The sequence below is a fragment of the Phocoena sinus genome, chromosome 5 (genome assembly GCF_008692025.1).
Source record: "Phocoena sinus isolate mPhoSin1 chromosome 5, mPhoSin1.pri, whole genome shotgun sequence".
NCBI lineage: Eukaryota > Metazoa > Chordata > Mammalia > Artiodactyla > Phocoenidae > Phocoena > Phocoena sinus.
Genome location: NC_045767.1, coordinates 51,327,789 through 51,348,789, shown reverse-complemented (window position 1 = coordinate 51,348,789; position 21,001 = coordinate 51,327,789). Strand labels below are relative to the sequence as shown.

General features: G+C 37.2%; 1 protein-coding gene across 5 annotated transcripts in view; it reads left to right on the top strand.

Moving 5' to 3' along the window:
- PPARGC1A (PPARG coactivator 1 alpha) overlaps positions 1-21,001 on the top strand; it is a 98,982-nt gene that overhangs the window by 50,753 nt on the left and 27,228 nt on the right. For all 5 annotated transcript variants that reach the window (XR_004350080.1, XM_032633331.1, XM_032633333.1 and 2 more), the window contains exons 3-7: positions 7,065-7,259; positions 9,104-9,226; positions 10,088-10,292; positions 14,466-14,511; positions 14,621-14,694. Coding sequence is in view for 4 of the 5 variants with exons in the window: in XM_032633331.1 (XP_032489222.1) it covers positions 7,065-7,259; positions 9,104-9,226; positions 10,088-10,292; positions 14,466-14,511; positions 14,621-14,694 (643 nt within the window). In the remaining variant the exon portion in view is untranslated. The remainder of the gene's footprint in view (positions 1-7,064; positions 7,260-9,103; positions 9,227-10,087; positions 10,293-14,465; positions 14,512-14,620; positions 14,695-21,001) is intronic.

Sequence of the window (21,001 nt, the reverse complement as noted above, 5' to 3'; positions counted from 1 at the left end):
CAAATGGGACTAGGATCCATCCTCTTGACTTCCAGTCTGGTGTTCTTATAACCTGCCCAGTTTCTCTCTTGGTTTAAACTTGAGGACAAATGGAATGCCTTACTGGCTCTTTTCAGGTCTATTAAGCCTCCTGTTTGATGGCACAACCCAGTTGCTTCCTCTTTATAGTGTGAGGAATAGACGTGAAACATCTCCCCCACCCACCCCTTAACTAGCTCATTTTGAGTGCATCAACCAGGATTTTCTTAGGCCTTTCTCTTGAACTTCTGTATTTACACTTTTGGCTCATGTGACCTTTTCAGAATAATGGACTCCATATGTTCAGGACATGCTTATTAACTCATGAGTGTGTGATATAAGCTAATAAGTTAGTATAGAGCCTAAGTACAGATGTGAACCTAAATTTTATGCCCGCTTAAATAGGAGCGTTAAGTGTTAACGGGAATGAAATGGACTCCCACAGGTAAATATATCTATGGAGGGAATCCTTCAGTTTTGCTTGTATTTATTTCCGCTTGATCCTTATTTTATTTTATTTTTGCACGAGTTATCTTCAGTTTTTCTTCATTGCTTTCTTCAGTTAGAGTGGATAACTGGGAGGAAAAATACATGCACTGATTATACACTTACACAGTCAATGGCAATTGAATATGTAGAATACACTCAAGAGATTGAGAGGCACATATACATAGATTCTATTTTAAATATGTCCTTGAAATGCAGACTTATATGTGTTGAGGGGTGTGATGTGTGTAGACACATTTACATACACGATATTTTAAGTAGCCTGTAGTTTCATGGGGAGTTGCCTAGACGGTGAAATTTAAATTTGTGTTCTTTCTGTTAGCCACTCTATTGTACAACCAGCAACTCGGGCATCTGACAGGGCAAATACAGTGGCGCCTAATGTACTCATTGGATCTCTCCTGGGAATAAAATAGAGGAATAAGCTAACTTTTGGGGTATTTGTAAGAAATGAATAGATGAAAAAGTATTTTTTATAAGAAATGTGTGATATGATGTAAGGTGGTCTTTACTGTCTTGATTATTTTTCTGCTGGACATATATGCTTGAGATTTCTTAAGTTTTTTTTTTTTCTGCCTTCAAGTGACCATCCCATTTTCAAAGCCCTTTATTCCATATGCTAAGCAAAAAGTTAGTGGAGTGTTTTAGAGGCTCTTCCTATGGAATGGGGTAGGAGTTAGCAACCTATAAGAAGTGCTGTGTGGGGATTCTGCCCGATTTGGAGTGTGAGAAGGTGGACAGACATGCTGTTGTTACCCATGCCTGGGTGTAAGTAAAACAAGAAAAACCACAGTGGATTGTAGAGCATTCAAGGAGAGAAAGAGAAGAAAGAAGGAAAGAGAATTGTTTGAAAATAGTATTCAAAATATTTAACAACGTCTTCAGCAAAGACTCAGACTACTCAGAGCAGACATGTGCGATAAACAATTAGTGAAGTGTTATCTGTCCTCATTAAAATGGTTTTTAAAAAAACTTAAAACCTCAAATTCTATTTCAGGGGTTTAATCTGAATTGTTATTTTTTATTTCATTTCAGAAGAAAAATTTTTTCTTTATTTTGAATTCAGCTTCTTGCAAATCTTGAATCAAACTTTATACATCAAAACCAACCTTGATACATGCAAACATTTTTTGCCTTTTCGTGCATGAAACGGTGGTACAGCACTTTATATATGGTGATTCGGGAAAGGGACGCCTATGATCAGTTGTATTCCTTATCTGAGCCCCTGAATCTATCATAAAATTCACTTTCTTATTTATTTATTTCAACTCCTGGTGGGATCTATTGGAACAAATAATCCAATATAGTGGATAATCCAAAAATGTCATTTATATTTGGCTTCAGAATACATTACCAGATGTTACTCTAGCAGAATTCCCTTCTTAATTAGGCCTCACTTAAAGTAGGAGTTAATTTTGTCTTCATTAGCTGCTTCCAAATCAGCAGGATGGGGCAAGAAGGAAGCCCAAGGCATGCTGGGAAGTTGGGAGGAAGCTGGCCCAGTGCTAAGAGTCAGCAGTAGAACGTGCTCAAAGAATGAAGTTCAAATACAGGTAATCAAGATGATGGGCATATACAGGAGATGTTTATTGAGCACCTTCTTTAAGAATTCTCAGGCGTTTATCAACTCTTTTTTTTTTTCCTCCTTATTACTCATGAGTGCAGAAAAATTCTGTAATAGGAATTCGGGAGATAACTCGAAATTTTACATAGTAAAACAATAGAGGCTCAGAGAGGTTAAGGGACCTCTCACACAGATTGATCTCAGAGTAAACAGCCCCTAAGGTATTGAAACTGATTAATGAATGCTAAGAAGACCCCACTGTTTCCTTCTTATTGATGATTTGACTAATGAGGAGGCACGAATTCTCCTGGCCTAATTCGCATTAAGAGAGCTAAGATAATGAAGCTGTGATTAAATGGCTATTAAACTATTTTTATCAAACAGAGATCAAGCGAGTGTAAGAACCTAGGGATGCAGAGTATAATTGCAATTCTACAAGATGTGGAAAAAATTACTATCATAAGCAGGGCATGGTCCTTCCAGATAGTCTGCATTAAAAATCTTTGGGATACTTCATGCAGTTTTGCACTCTGTGTTTCTCCTTTCAGGCGTCAGCATCTCAGAGTCCCCCACCTCCTCCTTAATTTAGTGGATTTATTCACTCTGTGTGCATTTGGGTGAGTTGAATGCATTGTCTACCCCACCATGTGTAACTGGTTGGAAGATCCTTTTGCCAACTGCTCACAAAGGAGCAAGGCCCAGATATTATACACTGGATCCCAAATTTCAATCTTGAGGTGACTTGGGGCGTGTGAAGGGGCTGAATCTACCTTCCTTCAGCTGTACCTTTTGAATTATATCACACTTAGTGCAATTCATATAGGGACCCAACAGTTCCAAAGAGAGGTAATGAATCTTCTGGTTTTATTGACTGCTCTGAACTATCGTTTATTAAGGACACAATACGGCTTCCGATTTGTTGCACATTCTAAATTGTGGTTTGTTAGTATACATGTATGTGTATGTGTATGTGTATCTGTCACTGGAAATTCTTTACACCTTGAGTGAGTTTTTGTTGCTATGCCTTCTTTATTCCTGGAGAGCCCTTAGATATTGAAGTGTTAGAGTCACAAGGGCCTTTATTTAGGTCAGAAGAATAACAGTGGACTTCCTTTATGTAAGGAGAGGCCAAGGTTGAAACCCATCGTGGGAAATGCAGCTTGATAGCCACAGAGCTCCACATGGAAATGTTCCTTGTCTGCTTCGCAACCTTACTTCTGCCTTTCTGCCCCCAGAGGAGACTGAGCTGTTTGTGTAGCTGTAGATCACCACCCAATTGGTGATCTGCTCTCTCTTTTTCACCACTCTGCTTTTCTTTTCCTAACTTACATGGAGCTAATTAGTATATTTTTATAAAAACAGTTATTTTGAACAATTAGAAAGCAGTATCAGAGCCAAGTCTTGGAAGGGTTATCTTGCAATGGCATTTTTCCTGACTCATGTATTTCCATGCCCTGTGAACAGACACGTGTTAGTAGGCCAGTGGGCTTTGTCTGCGGCGACTTTCATTTATTTGCTCTGTAAATTGGGACCGAAGCAATAATGGAAAGTGACATTAATTGTTTGAGTTCTTTTGGTCACATGCGTTGCCTTCTCTGGGGTGTTCGATTGTTGAAACTCATGCCAAATTAATTGAAATCGTCAGAATGAGGGGCAGTGTTCACTCAACTTTACATGTACGAATATCTGTTGAGCTTCAACACAGAAGTGTCATCAAACTTTCTTCCCAGTGTGCTATGATGAAAGAAAACAGAGTTTTGAAATCATAGCATTCGTTTCTACCTTAATTCAAGAGCAACTTTATTAAAACAAATGGTCTTGGAGCACCTCTCTGAGTCACACATACACAAGGATGATAATAAAAAGGTTTAATAATTATTTCTAATGGACACTGCCTGTAAATAATGATTACAGTCCCACTGTTCCATACTGATTTAAGACCAGCCTGCCCTTCCCCCTCCCCCTCCCCCTCCCCCCCCTCCCCTCCCCCTCCCCTCCTCTCTCCCCCTCCCCTCCTCTCTCCCCCTCCCCTCCTCTCTCCCCCTCCCCCCCTCTCCCCCTCCCCCCTCCCTCCCCCCCCCAATGCCAGTCTTCCATTCCACAAACCCTCCCCTCCCATGGTGGTTTCAGGAGAGAGGAGACTTTAAATAGTTGGTGGTTTAATCAGGTCTTGTAAATTAATTATGACATTATCAAGCTCCAGTATTTCTGCCATTGTGTTTGGTGTACACTCACCCAGGCTTATTAAAGGAACTGAAGAAAACTAGTTAATTTAAGTGTTCTTTTTCATTTTGACTTGATTGGAATTATCGTCATTTGTTTACACTAGGGATAGAACTAAGACACTATCGTATTATGTGATTGAAAGCAAATAGGGGCTTGTAGTATTGCTGGGAAGCCAAATGCAAAATTTAAATCAGAGTAAACAAAATTACTCACTTACTGGTAAACATGCTTAACTATTTTTCCTGAGCTCTTTTTGAACTTCAGTGAAGTAAGCCTTTCTGAAAACTGGGATACCTGGAAAAAATGTCCAACTTATTGAAAGTGCTTGTGCGTGTGCTTGTGTGTGTGTGTGCATGTGTGTGTGTAAGCACGCATGTGTGTGCTTGAGACATTTTCAAAGATTATATTTATTAGGCAATATGGGGATACTTATATTAGTGTAAATCTGATTTTGAGATGATTTTGAAATGATTTAAAATAATATATATTTCATTTATATATTTTAAGATGATTTAAAATAATATGTATTTCATTTAAATATAACTTTTATTCATAATAGTTTAATAACCTGAATTTGGTTTTTGGTACGTGGGAGAATCGAAATCAAAATTAAAAGGGAGAGGTTGGCATCTTTGGATACCAGATTATGATCCTCTGCAGAAAATAGGAGCAAATTATTTCAGTATCTTTATTATTAAGGTCACATGGACAGAGTCCAGAAGAGTTGAGGGTGAGGGGGATGCTCAGTAAAGTCTTGTTATTGAATTGAGCAATTTGGATTTTAAAGGATTGACCAGTTTATGGAAGGAAGTGGTGCAATTTTGAAGTTAACATTTCACCCCTTCTGATTAGGGTCTACCGCCTGCACTAGTCTAAAAACTCCTCGAATTGTTACTCCACACTGTGTTCCCCAAACTACTTGACTCACAAGGTCAAGTACAGGGCCATTAAGGAGATGGAAACAAATGTTAAAAGTGCCAAATAAAGTTTACCATGAGTATCTATGGCTCTTCTTGCCTTCTTGAATCCAAAACAGAAAGACGTTCATAGTTTTACTCCTGGATTGGAGAATCATCAGTAAGGAGGGAAAGCAATTTTTATGTGAAAATAGAATGTATACATGATAAACGCCTGCCTAATTTCTCTAGTAATACAATTTGATTTTCTGATTAGCTGTCTTATTCTGTGATTCTTGTAATTTTGTCAGGTCAATTAACTGGAGTTCAGTGCTAGAGAGAAAGGAAGTGTGGCACTGCTGGCTTTGTTAGATGTCAGCAGTTTAGGTGTATTTTGTAATAGAATCTGTGTGGGATAATTTAGCTGATATTGTTAATGTCATAGCGTACAGAACTTAAAAAAATGACTTATGAAGCAGGTCAGATTGGACAACGTGAAGTGCTAAAAGAAGGGAAAGAAAGTGACCTACACAACATATATTTTAGGTAAAAAAAATGCAGATCAATGAATTATTCAGCAAGTAATCAATGACTGTCTACTGTATGCCCAGCATTGACATTGGTTGCCCAGGTACATAAGAATATAGCACATTGACCTATAGACAAGGGGTATGAGCTCCAGTTTGGAAGATCTTGAGTTTTTTTTTACAGAGTGCTGAAATAAATGAATATTCTCTTTTATAATAAATTGTTTACAGATTCTTTCCTTCCCCTGGTAGTTTCTCAGAGGGGCAGAGTTTTGTCTTGTTTCTCCTTGTGTCTCCAACACTTAACATGGCCCTGACATACAGTAGGTGTTCTAAAATATTTGTGCAATGAATAACTGAAGATGAGCTTTCCAAGGATGTGTTGGTGGAAATGAGTGTGGCAGGTAGGAAAATGAGTTAAACCATGTTTGCAAGAGCCCCCGTTAGAGGCGACGTTGCCCTAGAAAGTACCCCTGGTCACAAGAAGTGAATGCATTCAAGAGATGTTACAAAGTAAGGCTCTACCTAGTGACTGGCCAGGTACAGAGGACTCAAGGTGGTTCCAGAGTTTAGGGTCTGAAGAATTGTTATCCAAACCCAGAAAGTCAAGAGAAACAGCAAGTTTTTTGGTTTTGTTTTTGTTTTTTTGGGTTTTTTTTCCACAAAAGGTCCTAAGTTTGGATTTTGAGATGAGGGAGCTCTTATCAGGTAGAAATGTCCAGTAGGCAGTTATAGATTTATGACTAAAGTTGGGAGAGATGTCAGGGAGAGAAATAAATGACTGTGGAGTGTTCAGTGATGAGATTATAATTGAAACCATGGAAGTGTATAGTTTTTCTTGGTATAGTTTCAGTTTGTAGTGGTGTTCAAACAGAGGGTTATCTAAACATTTTGGTGGGTATGCTGTACAGGAGATTGAAACACTATATCTGAAGATGCAATAGATGATAATTAAAATGCTCTCAAGCCCTGAGATTCTCTAAATCTTCTCTTTTAGTTAAGGAAACAAGACATAAATATACGGAAAATGACTGTGAACAAGACAGAATCGTATTTAGCAGTGTTAACACCGACACAATAAATAGCTAAATTGGACAGCTCAACAATCAGAGATTGGTACACTAAAGGTATTAATTGATTGCGTGATTCAGACCAAAAGGGATTTGGAATTTAAGGAAGACGTGATCTTGTGTTCTGGCACGGATGTTCCAAATTTCATGTATCACATACTCATTTGGGTAAACATATTCAGCCTATGCTGATTAATAGATTACTCATCTCCCAATGTAAACTAACTCATGACTTCTGTTTTACTGTTTTTTGCAGAAGATAGATGAAGAGAATGAGGCAAACTTGCTAGCAGTCCTCACAGAGACACTGGACAGTCTCCCTGTGGATGAAGACGGATTACCCTCATTTGACGCACTGACGGATGGAGATGTGACCACCGAGAATGAGGCTAGTCCTTCCTCCATGCCTGATGGCACCCCTCCGCCTCAGGAGACAGAAGAGCCGTCTCTGGTAAGAACCCTTCCTACTGTTTAACAGGAATTGGAGTTTGCCTCTGGCTACCCGCTGCGTGGGTATGATGTAGTAACAATAAGGTTTGGATTTTTCATTTAGACTGATGCCAAAATAATCCCGAAGCACACCCGGAGTTGCAAATTCTGTGATTCTGTGTTGAAAAATGTTGATAATACAGTCTTCATGTGGTCTCACTGCAGTTTTTTAAAACTACCTTTTGTAGGTTTTTTATATCTTAGTATTATTGATGTTTGTGGTTAGAAACTTAGAAAATATAGACAACGAAAGAGAATAGACAAAAAATTCACCTGTAATTTCAAATAATCTCTAGTATCAAAAATTATTGAAATCTCTTGTTTTAAGATATATCATGAACATGTTCATGAATTTTAAATAGATGCATAATTTTGAATGGTTGCATAGTATTTTATTGTTTGGAGATGAACTAATTTATTAGGCAATCCCTTATGGTGGGGATATTTAGTCTTTTTCCTGGTTTTTTTCACCATCATAAATTGTATGATAATTGACGTATTTGTAGTTTTATTCTCATGCATATTATTTTAGAAATAGAAGGTAGATCAAAGAGTATGCAGTATTTCAAGGCTTTGGATCCATAATTCTTGTGAAGACTGGAAAATAATAGCACATTTGCCACCTAAGTTACCTAAATTTATGGTAGGCAATGAAGAGTAGATTTATTGGCAATGAAGAGTGAATTCTCTTTTCAGTGCAGTACTCGACCAGGATTTTATTAGTTCTAAGACACAGTTTACCTTCTCAGCTATGGTAGCCATTTGTCATTTGCCATAAATCTGATGTAAAAGCATGCAATGTAAATTATGGAATGCCATCCTGCAAACTTTAATAAGTGTGCTTTGGCCTGCCGTTTAGGTGTTGTTTCTCTCCCGTCTCTAAGTTTCTGTATGTTGAAAGCATTCCATGTAAACCTATGGAGACCCTACTTATACGCCTTTGCAGTTTGAGATTTCTGGTTTAGAGGAGAATATCTCATAAGCAGTGGCAACATATGTATTCCCCAATTTTTCCATGTGCCAGTGTCATTGGCTTTGCTGCCTAAGACTCTGATTGATTTCTTTACGTGGATACCCAATGATTTTCATCCACACAGTGGTTTCAGTTGGGAGGGGCTGTTGACTCGGAGTCATACTACATAACCCATCAGGGAGGTCCTGGAAGGCCAGTAAGTCAAATGAAGAGAAAGACGTCAAAAGAGAAGAAATGCTTCGCCTAAGCCCCAACCCAGATCTCTTGATCTACAGGCCAGGACTCTACCTACTTAAAAATTCTTTTTAGTGAAAGCCACTCTTTTATCCGAAATATTATTTGAATCAGTAGTGTTTTACACTTGATGGTGAAACATGATTCAAAACATCACAGAATCTTTTCTTTATTGCCCCTTGATTCATTTGGGTTATTGAGGGGGAAATATACACCCCACCCCACCCCCACCCCCACCCCCAAATCCCCTAGTCTTCATTTAGTAAAGCAGCTTTTCTCACCTCATAGGTATTTGGAAATCCTTTTAGGAAGATTCTTCTGGCTTACTTTATCTAAAAGAAAAATTAAAGTAGATACTACTAAGTCTCAAATGTAGGAGAAGGTAACACTTTTACAGTTTGTAGTGTAATGCCAAACTTTTTCTTACTTTTTAAAAATGTTTCCTTAGTGCTGTTGTGCTAAGGTGTGCTATGATGAGAGTGAATTCATTTTTGTAATTAAAATTAATTAATTTTAAGTTTAAAATTTCAACAGCTTATTCTAACGCTGAAAAGATGCCTAACGTTTCTTGCTTTCTCTCTTCCTTGATATGTTTCCAGCTTAAGAAGCTCTTACTGGCACCAGCCAACACTCAGCTAAGTTATAATGAATGCAGTGGCCTCAGTACCCACAACCATGCAAACCATAATCACAGGATCAGAACAAACCCTGCAGTTGTTAAGGTACAAATGTAAAGTTTTTTAATACAGGAGGGGAAGTCACAAGGGACTTAGGCTTAAAGCTATAAAATAAACAATAGGTTTCTATGTGTTAATTCAGCTGGAATCCTGCAGCGGCTTCCTAATGGTGAAACAGATTACGAAATGGGTGTCCAAAAGCAATACTCTAGCTATTTTAAACTAGGAAGAGTTCATCAACGCTTTGTCTTTGGACGGTTGAAACGACAGTTCTTACTTCTTGCCTACTTTATTAATACACGCAGCAGCGTGGGCAGATAAAATTTGCTGATAGTCCAGTATCATCTATGAGTGACTTTAAGATGCTGGATTGCCATTTTGCCAGTTGTCTAACCTGAGAAAGATTGCTCTGGAATCACCACAAAAGATCTATCTCTGCCATTAATTGCATGGAATGCTGGAATGACATAATTTGGTTAGCGGGCTGTATTAAACAATGTTTGTCTTGCCATTCACTGTGAGTGAAAACGGAGCGTTAAGGGGTACTTGAGAGAATTGTGAATACTGGGCTCTGGCAATCAGTGGCAAATTAAGGTTTAAACCGGCTTTTTTTTTTTTTTTTTTTTTTCCTCACAGTAAAGGCTCTGTAGGGTCTTGTTAGTTACATGTTGCTGAGTAGGAACACTGAAATGTAGGAGAAATGAAATAAAAAGCTGCATAAATGTCATTTAGGAATTTTAAATGTAATTTTCTTTCCTTGTTCTGCAAACAATTATTCACAGCTCATAGATCTAGTACACTTAGACTGAACACTTCATTGAAAATCTCATCTCTTCAGAAAACCTATATCCATTCTGATAAGGTTCAGTTCACCAATTTTAGCTTTCTTTATGCCTTGTTTTTAAGACCGAGAATTCATGGAGCAATAAAGCGAAGAGCATTTGTCAACAGCAAAAGCCACAAAGGCGTCCCTGCTCGGAGCTTCTCAAGTATCTGACCACAAATGATGACCCTCCTCACACCAAACCCACAGAGAACCGGAACAGCAGCAGAGACAAATGCACCTCCAAAAAGAAGGTCCACACACAATCTCAGTCACAACATTTACAAGGTAGGCTGTGGACCCAAACACAAGCTGCTGGTGAGGGCACAGAGGGCAGGGCAAGCCTACACTGGGCTGAGGATACCCAACCTTCGGGCTTCTGTTCCATCGGTGTCTCTCTTGAAAGAGAACTCAGCACTTTATGATAACTGGGGGGAAAAAACATCCTTCCTTGGACACAGGTTGAACATACCCTATTTAGCTGAAATGCAGCCTAATTCACAATCAGCAGAAGGCACCTGAAATGTTAACCGGGTGGGGAGCCAGGGGTGGTGTAGAGGGAATTGCAACATCCGATGAGGTTTGTAGGAATCTCTGAATTGCTGAGATAACTGAAGTTCTGAGCAAGCTGGGCTAGCCAATTCATGAAAGAGCTTTTATTTTTTCCCTTCCAATAATGGAAAAAAAAATGAGGCACTGTTGATTTGCTTGCTGTCTATCCCTTATGAAATAGTAACTAGTATTTATGCAGTCTCTCATTTATCATGTGCATTCTTCTTGTTTTAGACTACGTGGTATACTCACAAATTTTATTTTGTAAATAAGGATTTGGAAATTCCTGGATATTTTAAAAATTTGCTTTCTATTTAAAAAATATAAGCTTATATTACACTAAACATCTGGGGTGATTTTTATTGTCCCCGTACGTTACTAGAAGGCTGATACTTCTGAGGCAGATCAGGGTGATTTGGGGAATGTCTGTCTTAGCAAAGATAAATTTTCTTTCTTTCTTTCCTTTCTTTGTTTCTTTGTTTCTTTGTTTGTTTCTTCCTTCCTTCCTTCCTTCCTTCCTTCCTTCCTTCCTTCCTTCCTTCCTTCCTTCCTTCCTTCCTTCCTTCCTTTCTTTCTTTCTTTCTTTCTTTCTTTCTTTCTTTCTTTCTTTCTTTCTTTCTTTCTTTCTTTCTTTCTTTGTCTTCCTTCAAAATATTCTAATTGTAGAGGCCCAACGAGAGCCCATAGAAAGTTGCCGTTGCTTTAAAATATTTAACTTCCACATTATCTGTACCTCTGACTTTGTAGTGGAAGTAGACACATTCTAAAATAGCAGTTATAAACATCCACCTCTTTTTTTTTTCCCTTTTGTTTCCCCAATTCCCCTTCCAGCTGCAGAGTGGTAGCCCCTGATCCCTGTTTTGAACCATGATTATTTCATACAGGTATGCTGTTGCTGCTGCTTTTAATACATCTTTTCTTTTCCAGTGTTTTGAATTTCCCTCTCTCATCCCTACCTCACCATAAACCCAGGATTTTCATATTCCTTTAATATTTTTAACTGGCTCTCAATTAGATTTTCCCTGGTGGATATCTCAAAAATCACTGTCCATCCCTTTCTGTCAGTTCAAGGAAATATATTTATCAAAATGGGCCACAGTCTCTCAGTTTGCTGCACCCTGATTGGCCTCTCACATGCATGCGCTGGAACAGTTTTCTCAGTGCAGAACCAGACATGCTGTGGGATTCTAGTGGGTGACCTGAAATGAAGAATTCACTGGGCTACTCCCCACATGGTCCTGGTCATATGTTCATTTTCTGGAGCTGAATTTGAAGCCCCAAACTTGCTGGAACCCTGTAGTCAGTAAACATAGTCCAGCAGCACATGTTTTAAAGTGGGGGGATTTTTGTCTTTTTTTTTTTTTTTTTTAATTTTACTTGGTCCTTTTGGATTTTGAGGGTTTATTAATTTTGTCAATCCATGTACCACTAAATATTATTGTAATCTGTTACAAACCATGGCAGTGAAGAACTAAATTGGCCTATGAAGGACATACACTTTAGATAAAACCTGCTGTATGTAGTTTTTTTTTTTTAAGGTATATATCTGTGGTGGGGCATCAGAAGTATATCCCAGAATAGAACAAAGCTTGTTAAACAACAACAACCAAGAAAACAAAAAATTCCTATAGTTACTAGAGGTCTAAAAGAAAATAAACATGCAAACATGGCTGGCTGTTAATAAACAACAGGAAATAAATGCTGAGTTTCAGGGATTATTTAAATTATTATTCAAAATTTTAATGTAGAAAATATATGAACAATTAGAAACAATAACTAAGAGGATTTTCTGAGGTTACCTTATTGAACATATTGTCATTTTTTTGCATGGAGCTTCACGTGTACTCTCTGTACCATTGTAGGGTCCAGTTCTTTTCACTTCCCTGGGATAATGGTCTGGACTTTGGCGATTGTATGGTCCCATTTATTCATTTATTGATTCATTCATCAAAGATATCAGTCATTCATCAAAGATACCATGATCTTCATGAAAAAGATTCATTCCTGTCCTCAAGGATCTTAGAGCCTCTGGTCTACCAGTCATTGGAACAGTGTGGATTAAACTTCCAGTAAACCAAATCAAAGCTCCTCTAGTGGTAGTTTTTGTGAACGTGGAATTATTTTGGGATTAGATTCTGGATGTGCTTTGGAGCTGTACCCTTCCTGTGACCCTCATTTCCTGTTTGCATTTTGTCCCACGAAATATGACCACTTCCTGTTCCTTTCCTTCCATTGCCATAGGCCTTACTTTTACCCAACGATCAGAATTTGGGGGATCTTCCTTTGAGCATTCCAGATAGGCTACCCCACACCTTGAAAACTGGAATTTCAGTGACTGATTTTCAATGTACATTATTTTGTGACATAGCACATATTCATACCTGGTGATATTTTGTATAGAACCTGTGTGTGTTATCTTAATTATTAGTTGAGCACCATAGAAGTTGGTAAAGTTCCTACATAAGTGTCTTCTTTTTGAAAGGCTCATTATGTCAGACATATTAAAAGTTAATGTCAAATCAGTTCATTTATTGGTATATGTGAAAAAGCCAATCAGTCAATGTACCTAATTTGCACAAGACAGCACGAGCTTCATAATTCTGGATGCATATTGGATAGATGATAAACCATTCAATTGTTTAAAAATGAAATCTAAATCTACAAATTAAATACTATGTAAATACTACTTGTATATGTAAATACTATTTGTCCAAGTAAAGTACCTAATTTCAACCTAATTTGGACATAAATAGTATTTTCACATTTCAAAGGGCCTTAATTACTGGTGTTGATTAATTTCCTTTAATATCTATTGAATGCAATTCCTTTTGATAATAGGGGAAAGAAAACATATTCAGGGCCTGACTCTGCCAGTAACTAGTTTTATGGCCCTGGAAATATCATGCAGCATCTTAGGTCTCAGGTTTTTCATCCATAAAATAAGAAAGTTTATACTAAAGACCTTTTTGGTTTCAAGTCCATGATTTTCATTACATAAATGACTACCTCTTGACCTTTTGAAAGTAGTTATTTTAATGAGAAAAAATTGACAAAATCTACATACATATAAAAATATCTTTATAGATAAGCATATATATACATAATATGTGGACGTATATCCCAAGTACGTTTCTCATCATGTTTTCCCCTCCTTCTGTTCAAAAGACAAGACTGCCAAGGAGAAGCAATTGAAATTTTGGAGTGAGAAGAAGATTCTTACTCCACCCTTCATAACTGGGAAATGCCTCCTGTAGGAGGGTAAGATTTAGGAAGCAGAAAAAGAAGTAGATGAGCTCTCTTTGCAAGTCTATAGGTCTCTCAACTGATAAACAGTAGTTTCCCTTTAGTTGTCTATCAGATTTGGGGATCTGAAGGCCTTTTAAACTATCTGGGTCAGTGTCCACAATTTGCCATAATCTCTCACTTAATTTTCAGTGAATAGAATAGTTCTTGAGTGAGCTTTGGCCTCATAGAAATAACCTATTCTCAGGGCTAGATATAAAACTATACATTTTAGGAGAAAAATCAGCTGAATATTCATAACGTTCTGTCGTCTTGTAGTTACTCTGCTGTTTTCTTGCCTAAACAAACCGTGTACTATATTCCAAATTAAAATAGAAAACATTATTTCTCTCTGATGGTCTGATGCAAATTTTGTATCCTTAACAGGGATGCTACATTTTGGGGAAAATTCTGTTTTCGTATGTGTTTTCAAATGATAGTTTACTGATGCAAATGTTGTTTGGAATTTGTTTTAGCGTAATGGACTGTTGTCTGAGTTTGATCCAATATTCAGGGACTTCCTTACTTTAGCTTTCCAGTTTCCAGTTCCCAACTTGACTTGTAGAAAGAAAACAAATCTGAAAAACCCTCAATATTTCATAATTAGTTTCCTTTTTTTTCCTTTAGCCAAACCAACAACTTTATCTCTTCCTCTGACCCCAGAGTCACCAAAGTAAGTATTATGAAATGTAACCATTTTCAGAAAGGGAAGGGGGTTCTAATACATTTGGCTACAGCAACTCCATTTCAGTTTGTTTTTATAAATGTGCCATATCTTCCAGTGACCCCAAGGGTTCCCCATTTGAGAACAAGACTATTGAACGAACCTTAAGTGTGGAACTCTCTGGAACTGCAGGTAAGCCTTACATTTCACTTGAATCTTTTTGTGTGGGTGAGTCTGTATGTGAAATATATATTAGAGTATATTCTCTATGTGATTAGTGAAATTCACAGAGTACAAACAACATTGGATAAGAAGTTATCTATAAATATTTTCAGTTGTTTATTATTTTAGGAGGAGACATTTATTGTGTGTCACACCTGGGCCAGACCCTCTGATATATATCATTGATTTGGATCCACAAATAAACCTATTTCCGATTAAGACACTAAAACTTGAGTAGGAGGAGAAATTAACGTTTATTGGTCTTCCACTCAATAGATATGCCAAGCGTATAAGTGGTTTTAGCTAATTTCATAATGACCTCATGAAGATGGTGGTAGTATTTTTCATTTTTAAGATGAGAAAATAAGGTTCAGAGACGTTAAGTAACTTGCCCAAGATTGCAGAGCTAGAAAACAAAGAGCAAAGGTTTGAACTCAGGTTTACTAAATTATCAATACTTCACTTGAAATATTTTCTTAATCACCATTGTACTCAGCAGTGTAATGCTCTCCTATATATGTTACCATTTTTATATCTTTCCAGTAAAGGAAAAAAATGAAAATATGTCCATTCACCAAAACAAAATGTTCTTATATATTTTAAACAAGAGCAATTTCCTTCACCGTTTGGACCTCTTAATTTATTTGGCCAGTCTTACTTCACATTCTGAAGAGGAAGAAGCTTTAAAAACTTGAACTAACCCCTGAGAAACTTACAAATCCAGAGTTCCTAGGCAGACTTCTGAGTTGGCTGCAAATGGTGCCTTTGCAGTAAGTGCCTAGGTTTAGGCACTTGAACCCCACCAGAAAGTGAATCTGAGGATGTCTGTACAAGAAGTTCCTAGGCTTTGGCCATTGCTGATAAGGGTAAAGGAACAGTAAGTTAAACAAATGCTTTCAACCAGAACTATGGTGCCTACACACACCGTGGACACTGTTACTAAGTTTAATTTCACCCTTTGAGTTTGCTAAATTACTTCCTTATGAAAGGTCTATTGCATGATTTGGTCAAGCAGTAGAGCAGTTAATTTCATGGTATTTATATATATTTTATATGTGCGTATACAAGTATAAATATATCGTTATATAATAATACATGTACACACATGTATTCACATATAAAGAATATATATAACATCATTTCTCAAATAAATTACAATTACACATGTGATCATAAGTAACTTTTGTGTGCATGTATTATGTGCAGTAGAGGCCTTCTTGTCCGACCAATGAGTGAGTATTTGGTGGTTTTATCTAAAAAGTTGATTGAAGTATACACAGTTTAATCATTTTACTTTTGCTTAAAACATACAAATTACACATTCAAATATAAAATTTTTGGTATAAGACAGAGAGACCTTTGCACTGAACTTAAATGTACTAACTAGGGATCCATTCATCTTTCTGGCACAAACTTCACTAATAATGCATCAAAGATGGTATTCACGTTTCGTTTCTTGCTTTTTGAAGGAAAATAATTAAGGGTATTTGTGTGGTAGTCTGAGTGCAGAATCATTCTAGGTTTTTATGATTTTTTAAACATAAATCATAATCATAATTCCTTATGTTTTCCCATACCATCCACCTACAACTAAGTTGACAGCCCTTCTTTTAGTAATATACCTTTATCGGGTCTTTTAATAGAAAAAACTTTCCTTACTAATATTTCATTCAGTTATGTAATATTTTATTATCTGACATAATTTCAGTCACCAGTACAATGGACATTAGTGGATTTGGGAAAATACATTACCTTGGCTATAGTAACAACCAGCTGAAAGGAATCTATTAACTAGGAGTGTTTAGGATGGCTGTAGGTGTAAGTTGCTTTGGTTTAGAGAGGTTTGAGAAAGCTTCCACTGTGTATACTGATACCAAGCTTTCCATTAAAGAAACCTTTTTTTAATTTTTCTCTGATTATAAATAACATAAGCTTACTATAAAAAATGTCAAAAATACAAACTAGTGGAAAAATTGTGTATAGTTCTAAATTGTTTTCTATGGATATTTTTACATCTGTGATCATTTTGTATATACATAATTTTGCATTCTGATTTTTCAGTTAACATTTTAATAAGGAAGTTTTATATCATCACAGACCCTTTATTATCAGGCTTTTCTTAGTGTGCTGTATAACATTAGTTTGAGTAGGTGCATCAAAAATGTATCAAAATTTAATTATACTTCTTTGTTACACATTTAGGTTGTTTTAAAGTGTTACCATTTTGAAATAGCACTGCAGTGGAAATCTTTGTTCATAAATTTTTTAAATCTTATTTTTCTCAAAATGAATTACTAGTAGTTATTAATACGAATATAAGGATATAAATATCTTGGGGGCTTCTGATACATATTGCCCCATTGCTTTCCAAAAGAGATGTTTCCACTTATAGTCCTATTATCACTATGTGGATATATTTGCTTTATTACATCCTTGCTAGCATTGGGTATCTTCGTTTTTAAAATATTTTGCTCATTTATGTGTATAACATCATTTAAATTGCATTCCTTGTACTCATAAGATTATGGTGTTACAAAAAAGCACTTATTTTTATTTTCTTCTTGTCAGAAGTTTTATTATTTCTCTTACTGACCTAATTTTAAATAATTTAGTTATACATTTGAAAGGTTAATAGGCTACACTGTTGAGAATTTATAGAAGATACTTTTTAAAAAAATACCTAGCATCCAAAAATATATACAGTGGATTTATTTCTGTTGGTGAACCAGAATTCATCTTACTAGTTTAAACCCATTTTTATTAGTGCTTTGAAAGATTATTGAGTACAATGGAAATCAATTTACCAACATATATAGCATATATAATACCTGCTCTATGCTTGCAACACTGTAGATCTTGGGGAATATTTATCAAGCATAAGACATAGAGACTGGGCTTCCCTGGTGGCGCAGTGGTTGAGAGTCCACCTGCCGATGCAGGGGACACGGGTTCGTGCCCCGGTCCGGGAAGATCCCACATGCCGTGGAGCAGCTAGGCCCGTGAGCCATGGCCGCTGAGCCTGCGCATCCAGAGCCTGTGCTCCGCAACGGGAGAGGCCGCAGCAGTGAGAGGCCCGCGTACCGCAAAAAAAAAAAAAAAAAAAGACATAGAGACTAATCCATGCAAACCATGCATGGACTATTGTACTTGGCTCATAGTAGGTGCTAAATAAATATTCTTGTTTTTAAGATGTGGGCTTATAGTCAGTTGGGAAAATAACACGTATTGTCCAAGTAGCATGAAGGGAAAATATTATTTACTGTTTATAATGTTTTGCTACTTTCGAAAGAAGGTGGGCGCAGAGGTTGTTTTTCATTTGTTGAGCATGGTGGTAATGAGTGCAGATACACATTACACAAGCTGATGTATGGCCAAATTGCATTACATGCAAGAAGGGAATTCGAGCTACAGGAAAATCAAGGGATGAAGAAGAACTTGGAGGCTGTAGAAGGTGGCTAGAAGGAGAAGTTTGAAACCTGCTCAGAGGATGGTATAGGGAGGAGGAGATTGGGGGAGAAGAGGGTTTTTTTTTTTTTTTGATAAAGCTATTGTGTGTTTGAAGTGCTAGACAATGTGTAATGTTCATGACCTCCATCCCCACTAAACATCTTCAGTAAAATTTGTTGTGTAGTAGCGTTTGGAGGATATGACAAACGCTGATTGTGCCTCAGGAGAATCACCAAAGGGAGAAAATAAGCTTTCATAGGGAACCCTGTAACATGGCTTCAAGTTAAATACCATGATTGTGCAAAAGATTGAAAAGAATTGTAGAGACAGTTCAGGACTGAAGGAAGCATTAAGGCAATACCATTAGGCAGTGAGTGACAGAGTTGATCTGTGGAAAGGAGTTTGGAGGAAATTGAGCGCTCCACTGACTTGGGGTGCCTTAAGGGAGAAAAATATTTGCATCTGATTTTTAAGTGTGTGGGTGGAAAGGAGAGAAGATATTGATGGAGCAGAAGATACTGTATTGTAAATTGAAACATAAAATTGCCAGTATTCAACATTTTTGACATACCAAAAAAATTGGCAATTTCGTGATACTACCTGAACTAAGATACTTTAAAAGCTGCAAATCTCCAAATGAAAGTAGTCTATTGTGATTTTTTAAAAAACAGACAGCACAGTTTAGTGAAGCTGTGCAAAACCTTGGCTCTGATATTGGACAAACCCAAGTTTAAATTCTGGATCTACCCCCATCTAGCTGTAAGGCCTTTGGTCAATTTATAAATTCTGTAAGACTCAGGAAGCTTATGTATCAAATGAAGCTGATCACAGTTACCTGCATCTCATTGAGTCACTGTGAGGATTAAATGATATAAAACATGAAAAAAGCTTAGTCCAGTGACAGCATATGTGTTCAATAACTATTAGCTATTTAATTACTAATTCTACATCAAATTCATTTCTGGAGGTTATTGTACCTTCCTGCTCACCTTTTCAACTTTTGACTACCTTTTACCTGGTTCCTTTTATTGGCCTTTGTACTAGCTCTTCTTTAGCACTCTCATGTATGAAGTTATGTATTCTCTTTTGTGGTTAAATTCCCCTAATTCCCCATGAAATTGAACATATACTGCTTTTGGTGTGGGGCTGGGATTTACCAAATCAAGGTAGAAAAATCTCCTCTTGGGCATTCATTCTCTCAACAACAGGTACTTCTGCTGTTACTACAAATCCTAGAGGCTAGACATTCACTAATAGGCACTTCACATGTATTATTTTTATTTATGTATTTATTTTTTTGCGGTACGCGGGCCTCAGGCTCCGGACGCGCAGGCTCAGTGGCCACGGCTCCCGTGCGCAGCCGTTCCGCGGCATGTGGGATCTTCCCGGACCGGGGCACGAACCCGCGTTCCCTGCATCTGCAGGCGAACTCTCAACCACGGCGCCACCAGGGAAGCCCCACATGTATTATTTTTTGACTGTCCATTTAATTGTGAAGGAAAAAGCTATATGTTGATTCTAGGTCTGTGGTGGACCCTGGGTTCAAAGCAAGTCTAACTAGAGATTATGTCTCTTTCCTGATGCCTGAATTTTAAAGATAGTAGTGGACATCTGTTATGTTAAATAGGTTTTATTTCACTTGCCAAGTGTCATTGATTGGTATTGGCTGCCAGAAGCGTTGTGTTTAGAAGGATCTAAGGCCAAGTCTGTACTCGGTGGGAATGTCATGATCAGTTAGTAATGTCTGCCGTCAGTGCAGCAGAAGGGTGGACAGGGTGCGAACAGCATTCAGGTTGTTGATTTGTTGATCCTTCGTATACACGCTTAATGCCTTTGGTTGCAACAGAGGACATGGATCAAGCTGTTGCCCAGGACTTTCTGGTGTCTTCTTATTTAATTTTACAAATTTTAGGGAAAATTTCCAAACATTTAAGTGAAAACGTGAAGAGTCAACAAAATTCTAAGACCTCAAGAATAATCCCTCTGCCCCATCTGCAGAGTCTTTGGGAAACAGGAGGGATGAGATAGGAAGTTTGCTTTATTAAGTATCACCAGCTGGTCTGACTTTGTGATTGTCCTAAAGTAGCTCATTTTGGCTGATAAAAAAAATGCTTCTCTTTTACAGGTGTAAAAACTAATTTGATTTCAAAATAGCTGTTAGTAAAGCAAGATGAGAGAAAAGAGAATGCTCTTTTGGCAGAAGGCTTTTAAATCCATTGCATATGGAGATGTTCAGAGTGCTAGACTTTTTGCTTCTGAAATGGGAATGGCAAAGCAATGTCAACTCAACAAGGTGATGGTTTTAACCACAGGACATGAAGGAATTTGATTAGGAACCCCCAAACTTTTATTTATATATATTTATTTACATGTACATACATATATATGTATATGTGTGTGTGTGTGTACATATATATATATACACACACACACGTATATGTATATATAAATGTTTTATTTTTATTACTGTAAAAGTAATAAGAATAAATATAACTATTTTAAAACTAGTTAGGAAAATAAGGACAAAATCATCAGCACTCTCGTCACCCTAACTCACGAGGTCTTAGCAATGCTTTCCTCCATCGATATGTATATTTTCCCCATGGTTTTCATGATGGTGGATTTGGTTTAAATCGGCAGTTATTGAAATTGCACTTCAGTAGACTTGCACTTAAAAAACCCAGCTCGTTAACCCATCACTGAGTAATTTCTTATTCTTTTATGTGGAGTCTTGTATTGTCATTTTTGGACTTCCCATTTCAAAGCTGATTTCGCTGGATGGTATATGGACAAACAGCATAAATTTGCTGTACCCTTTTGGTATATACAT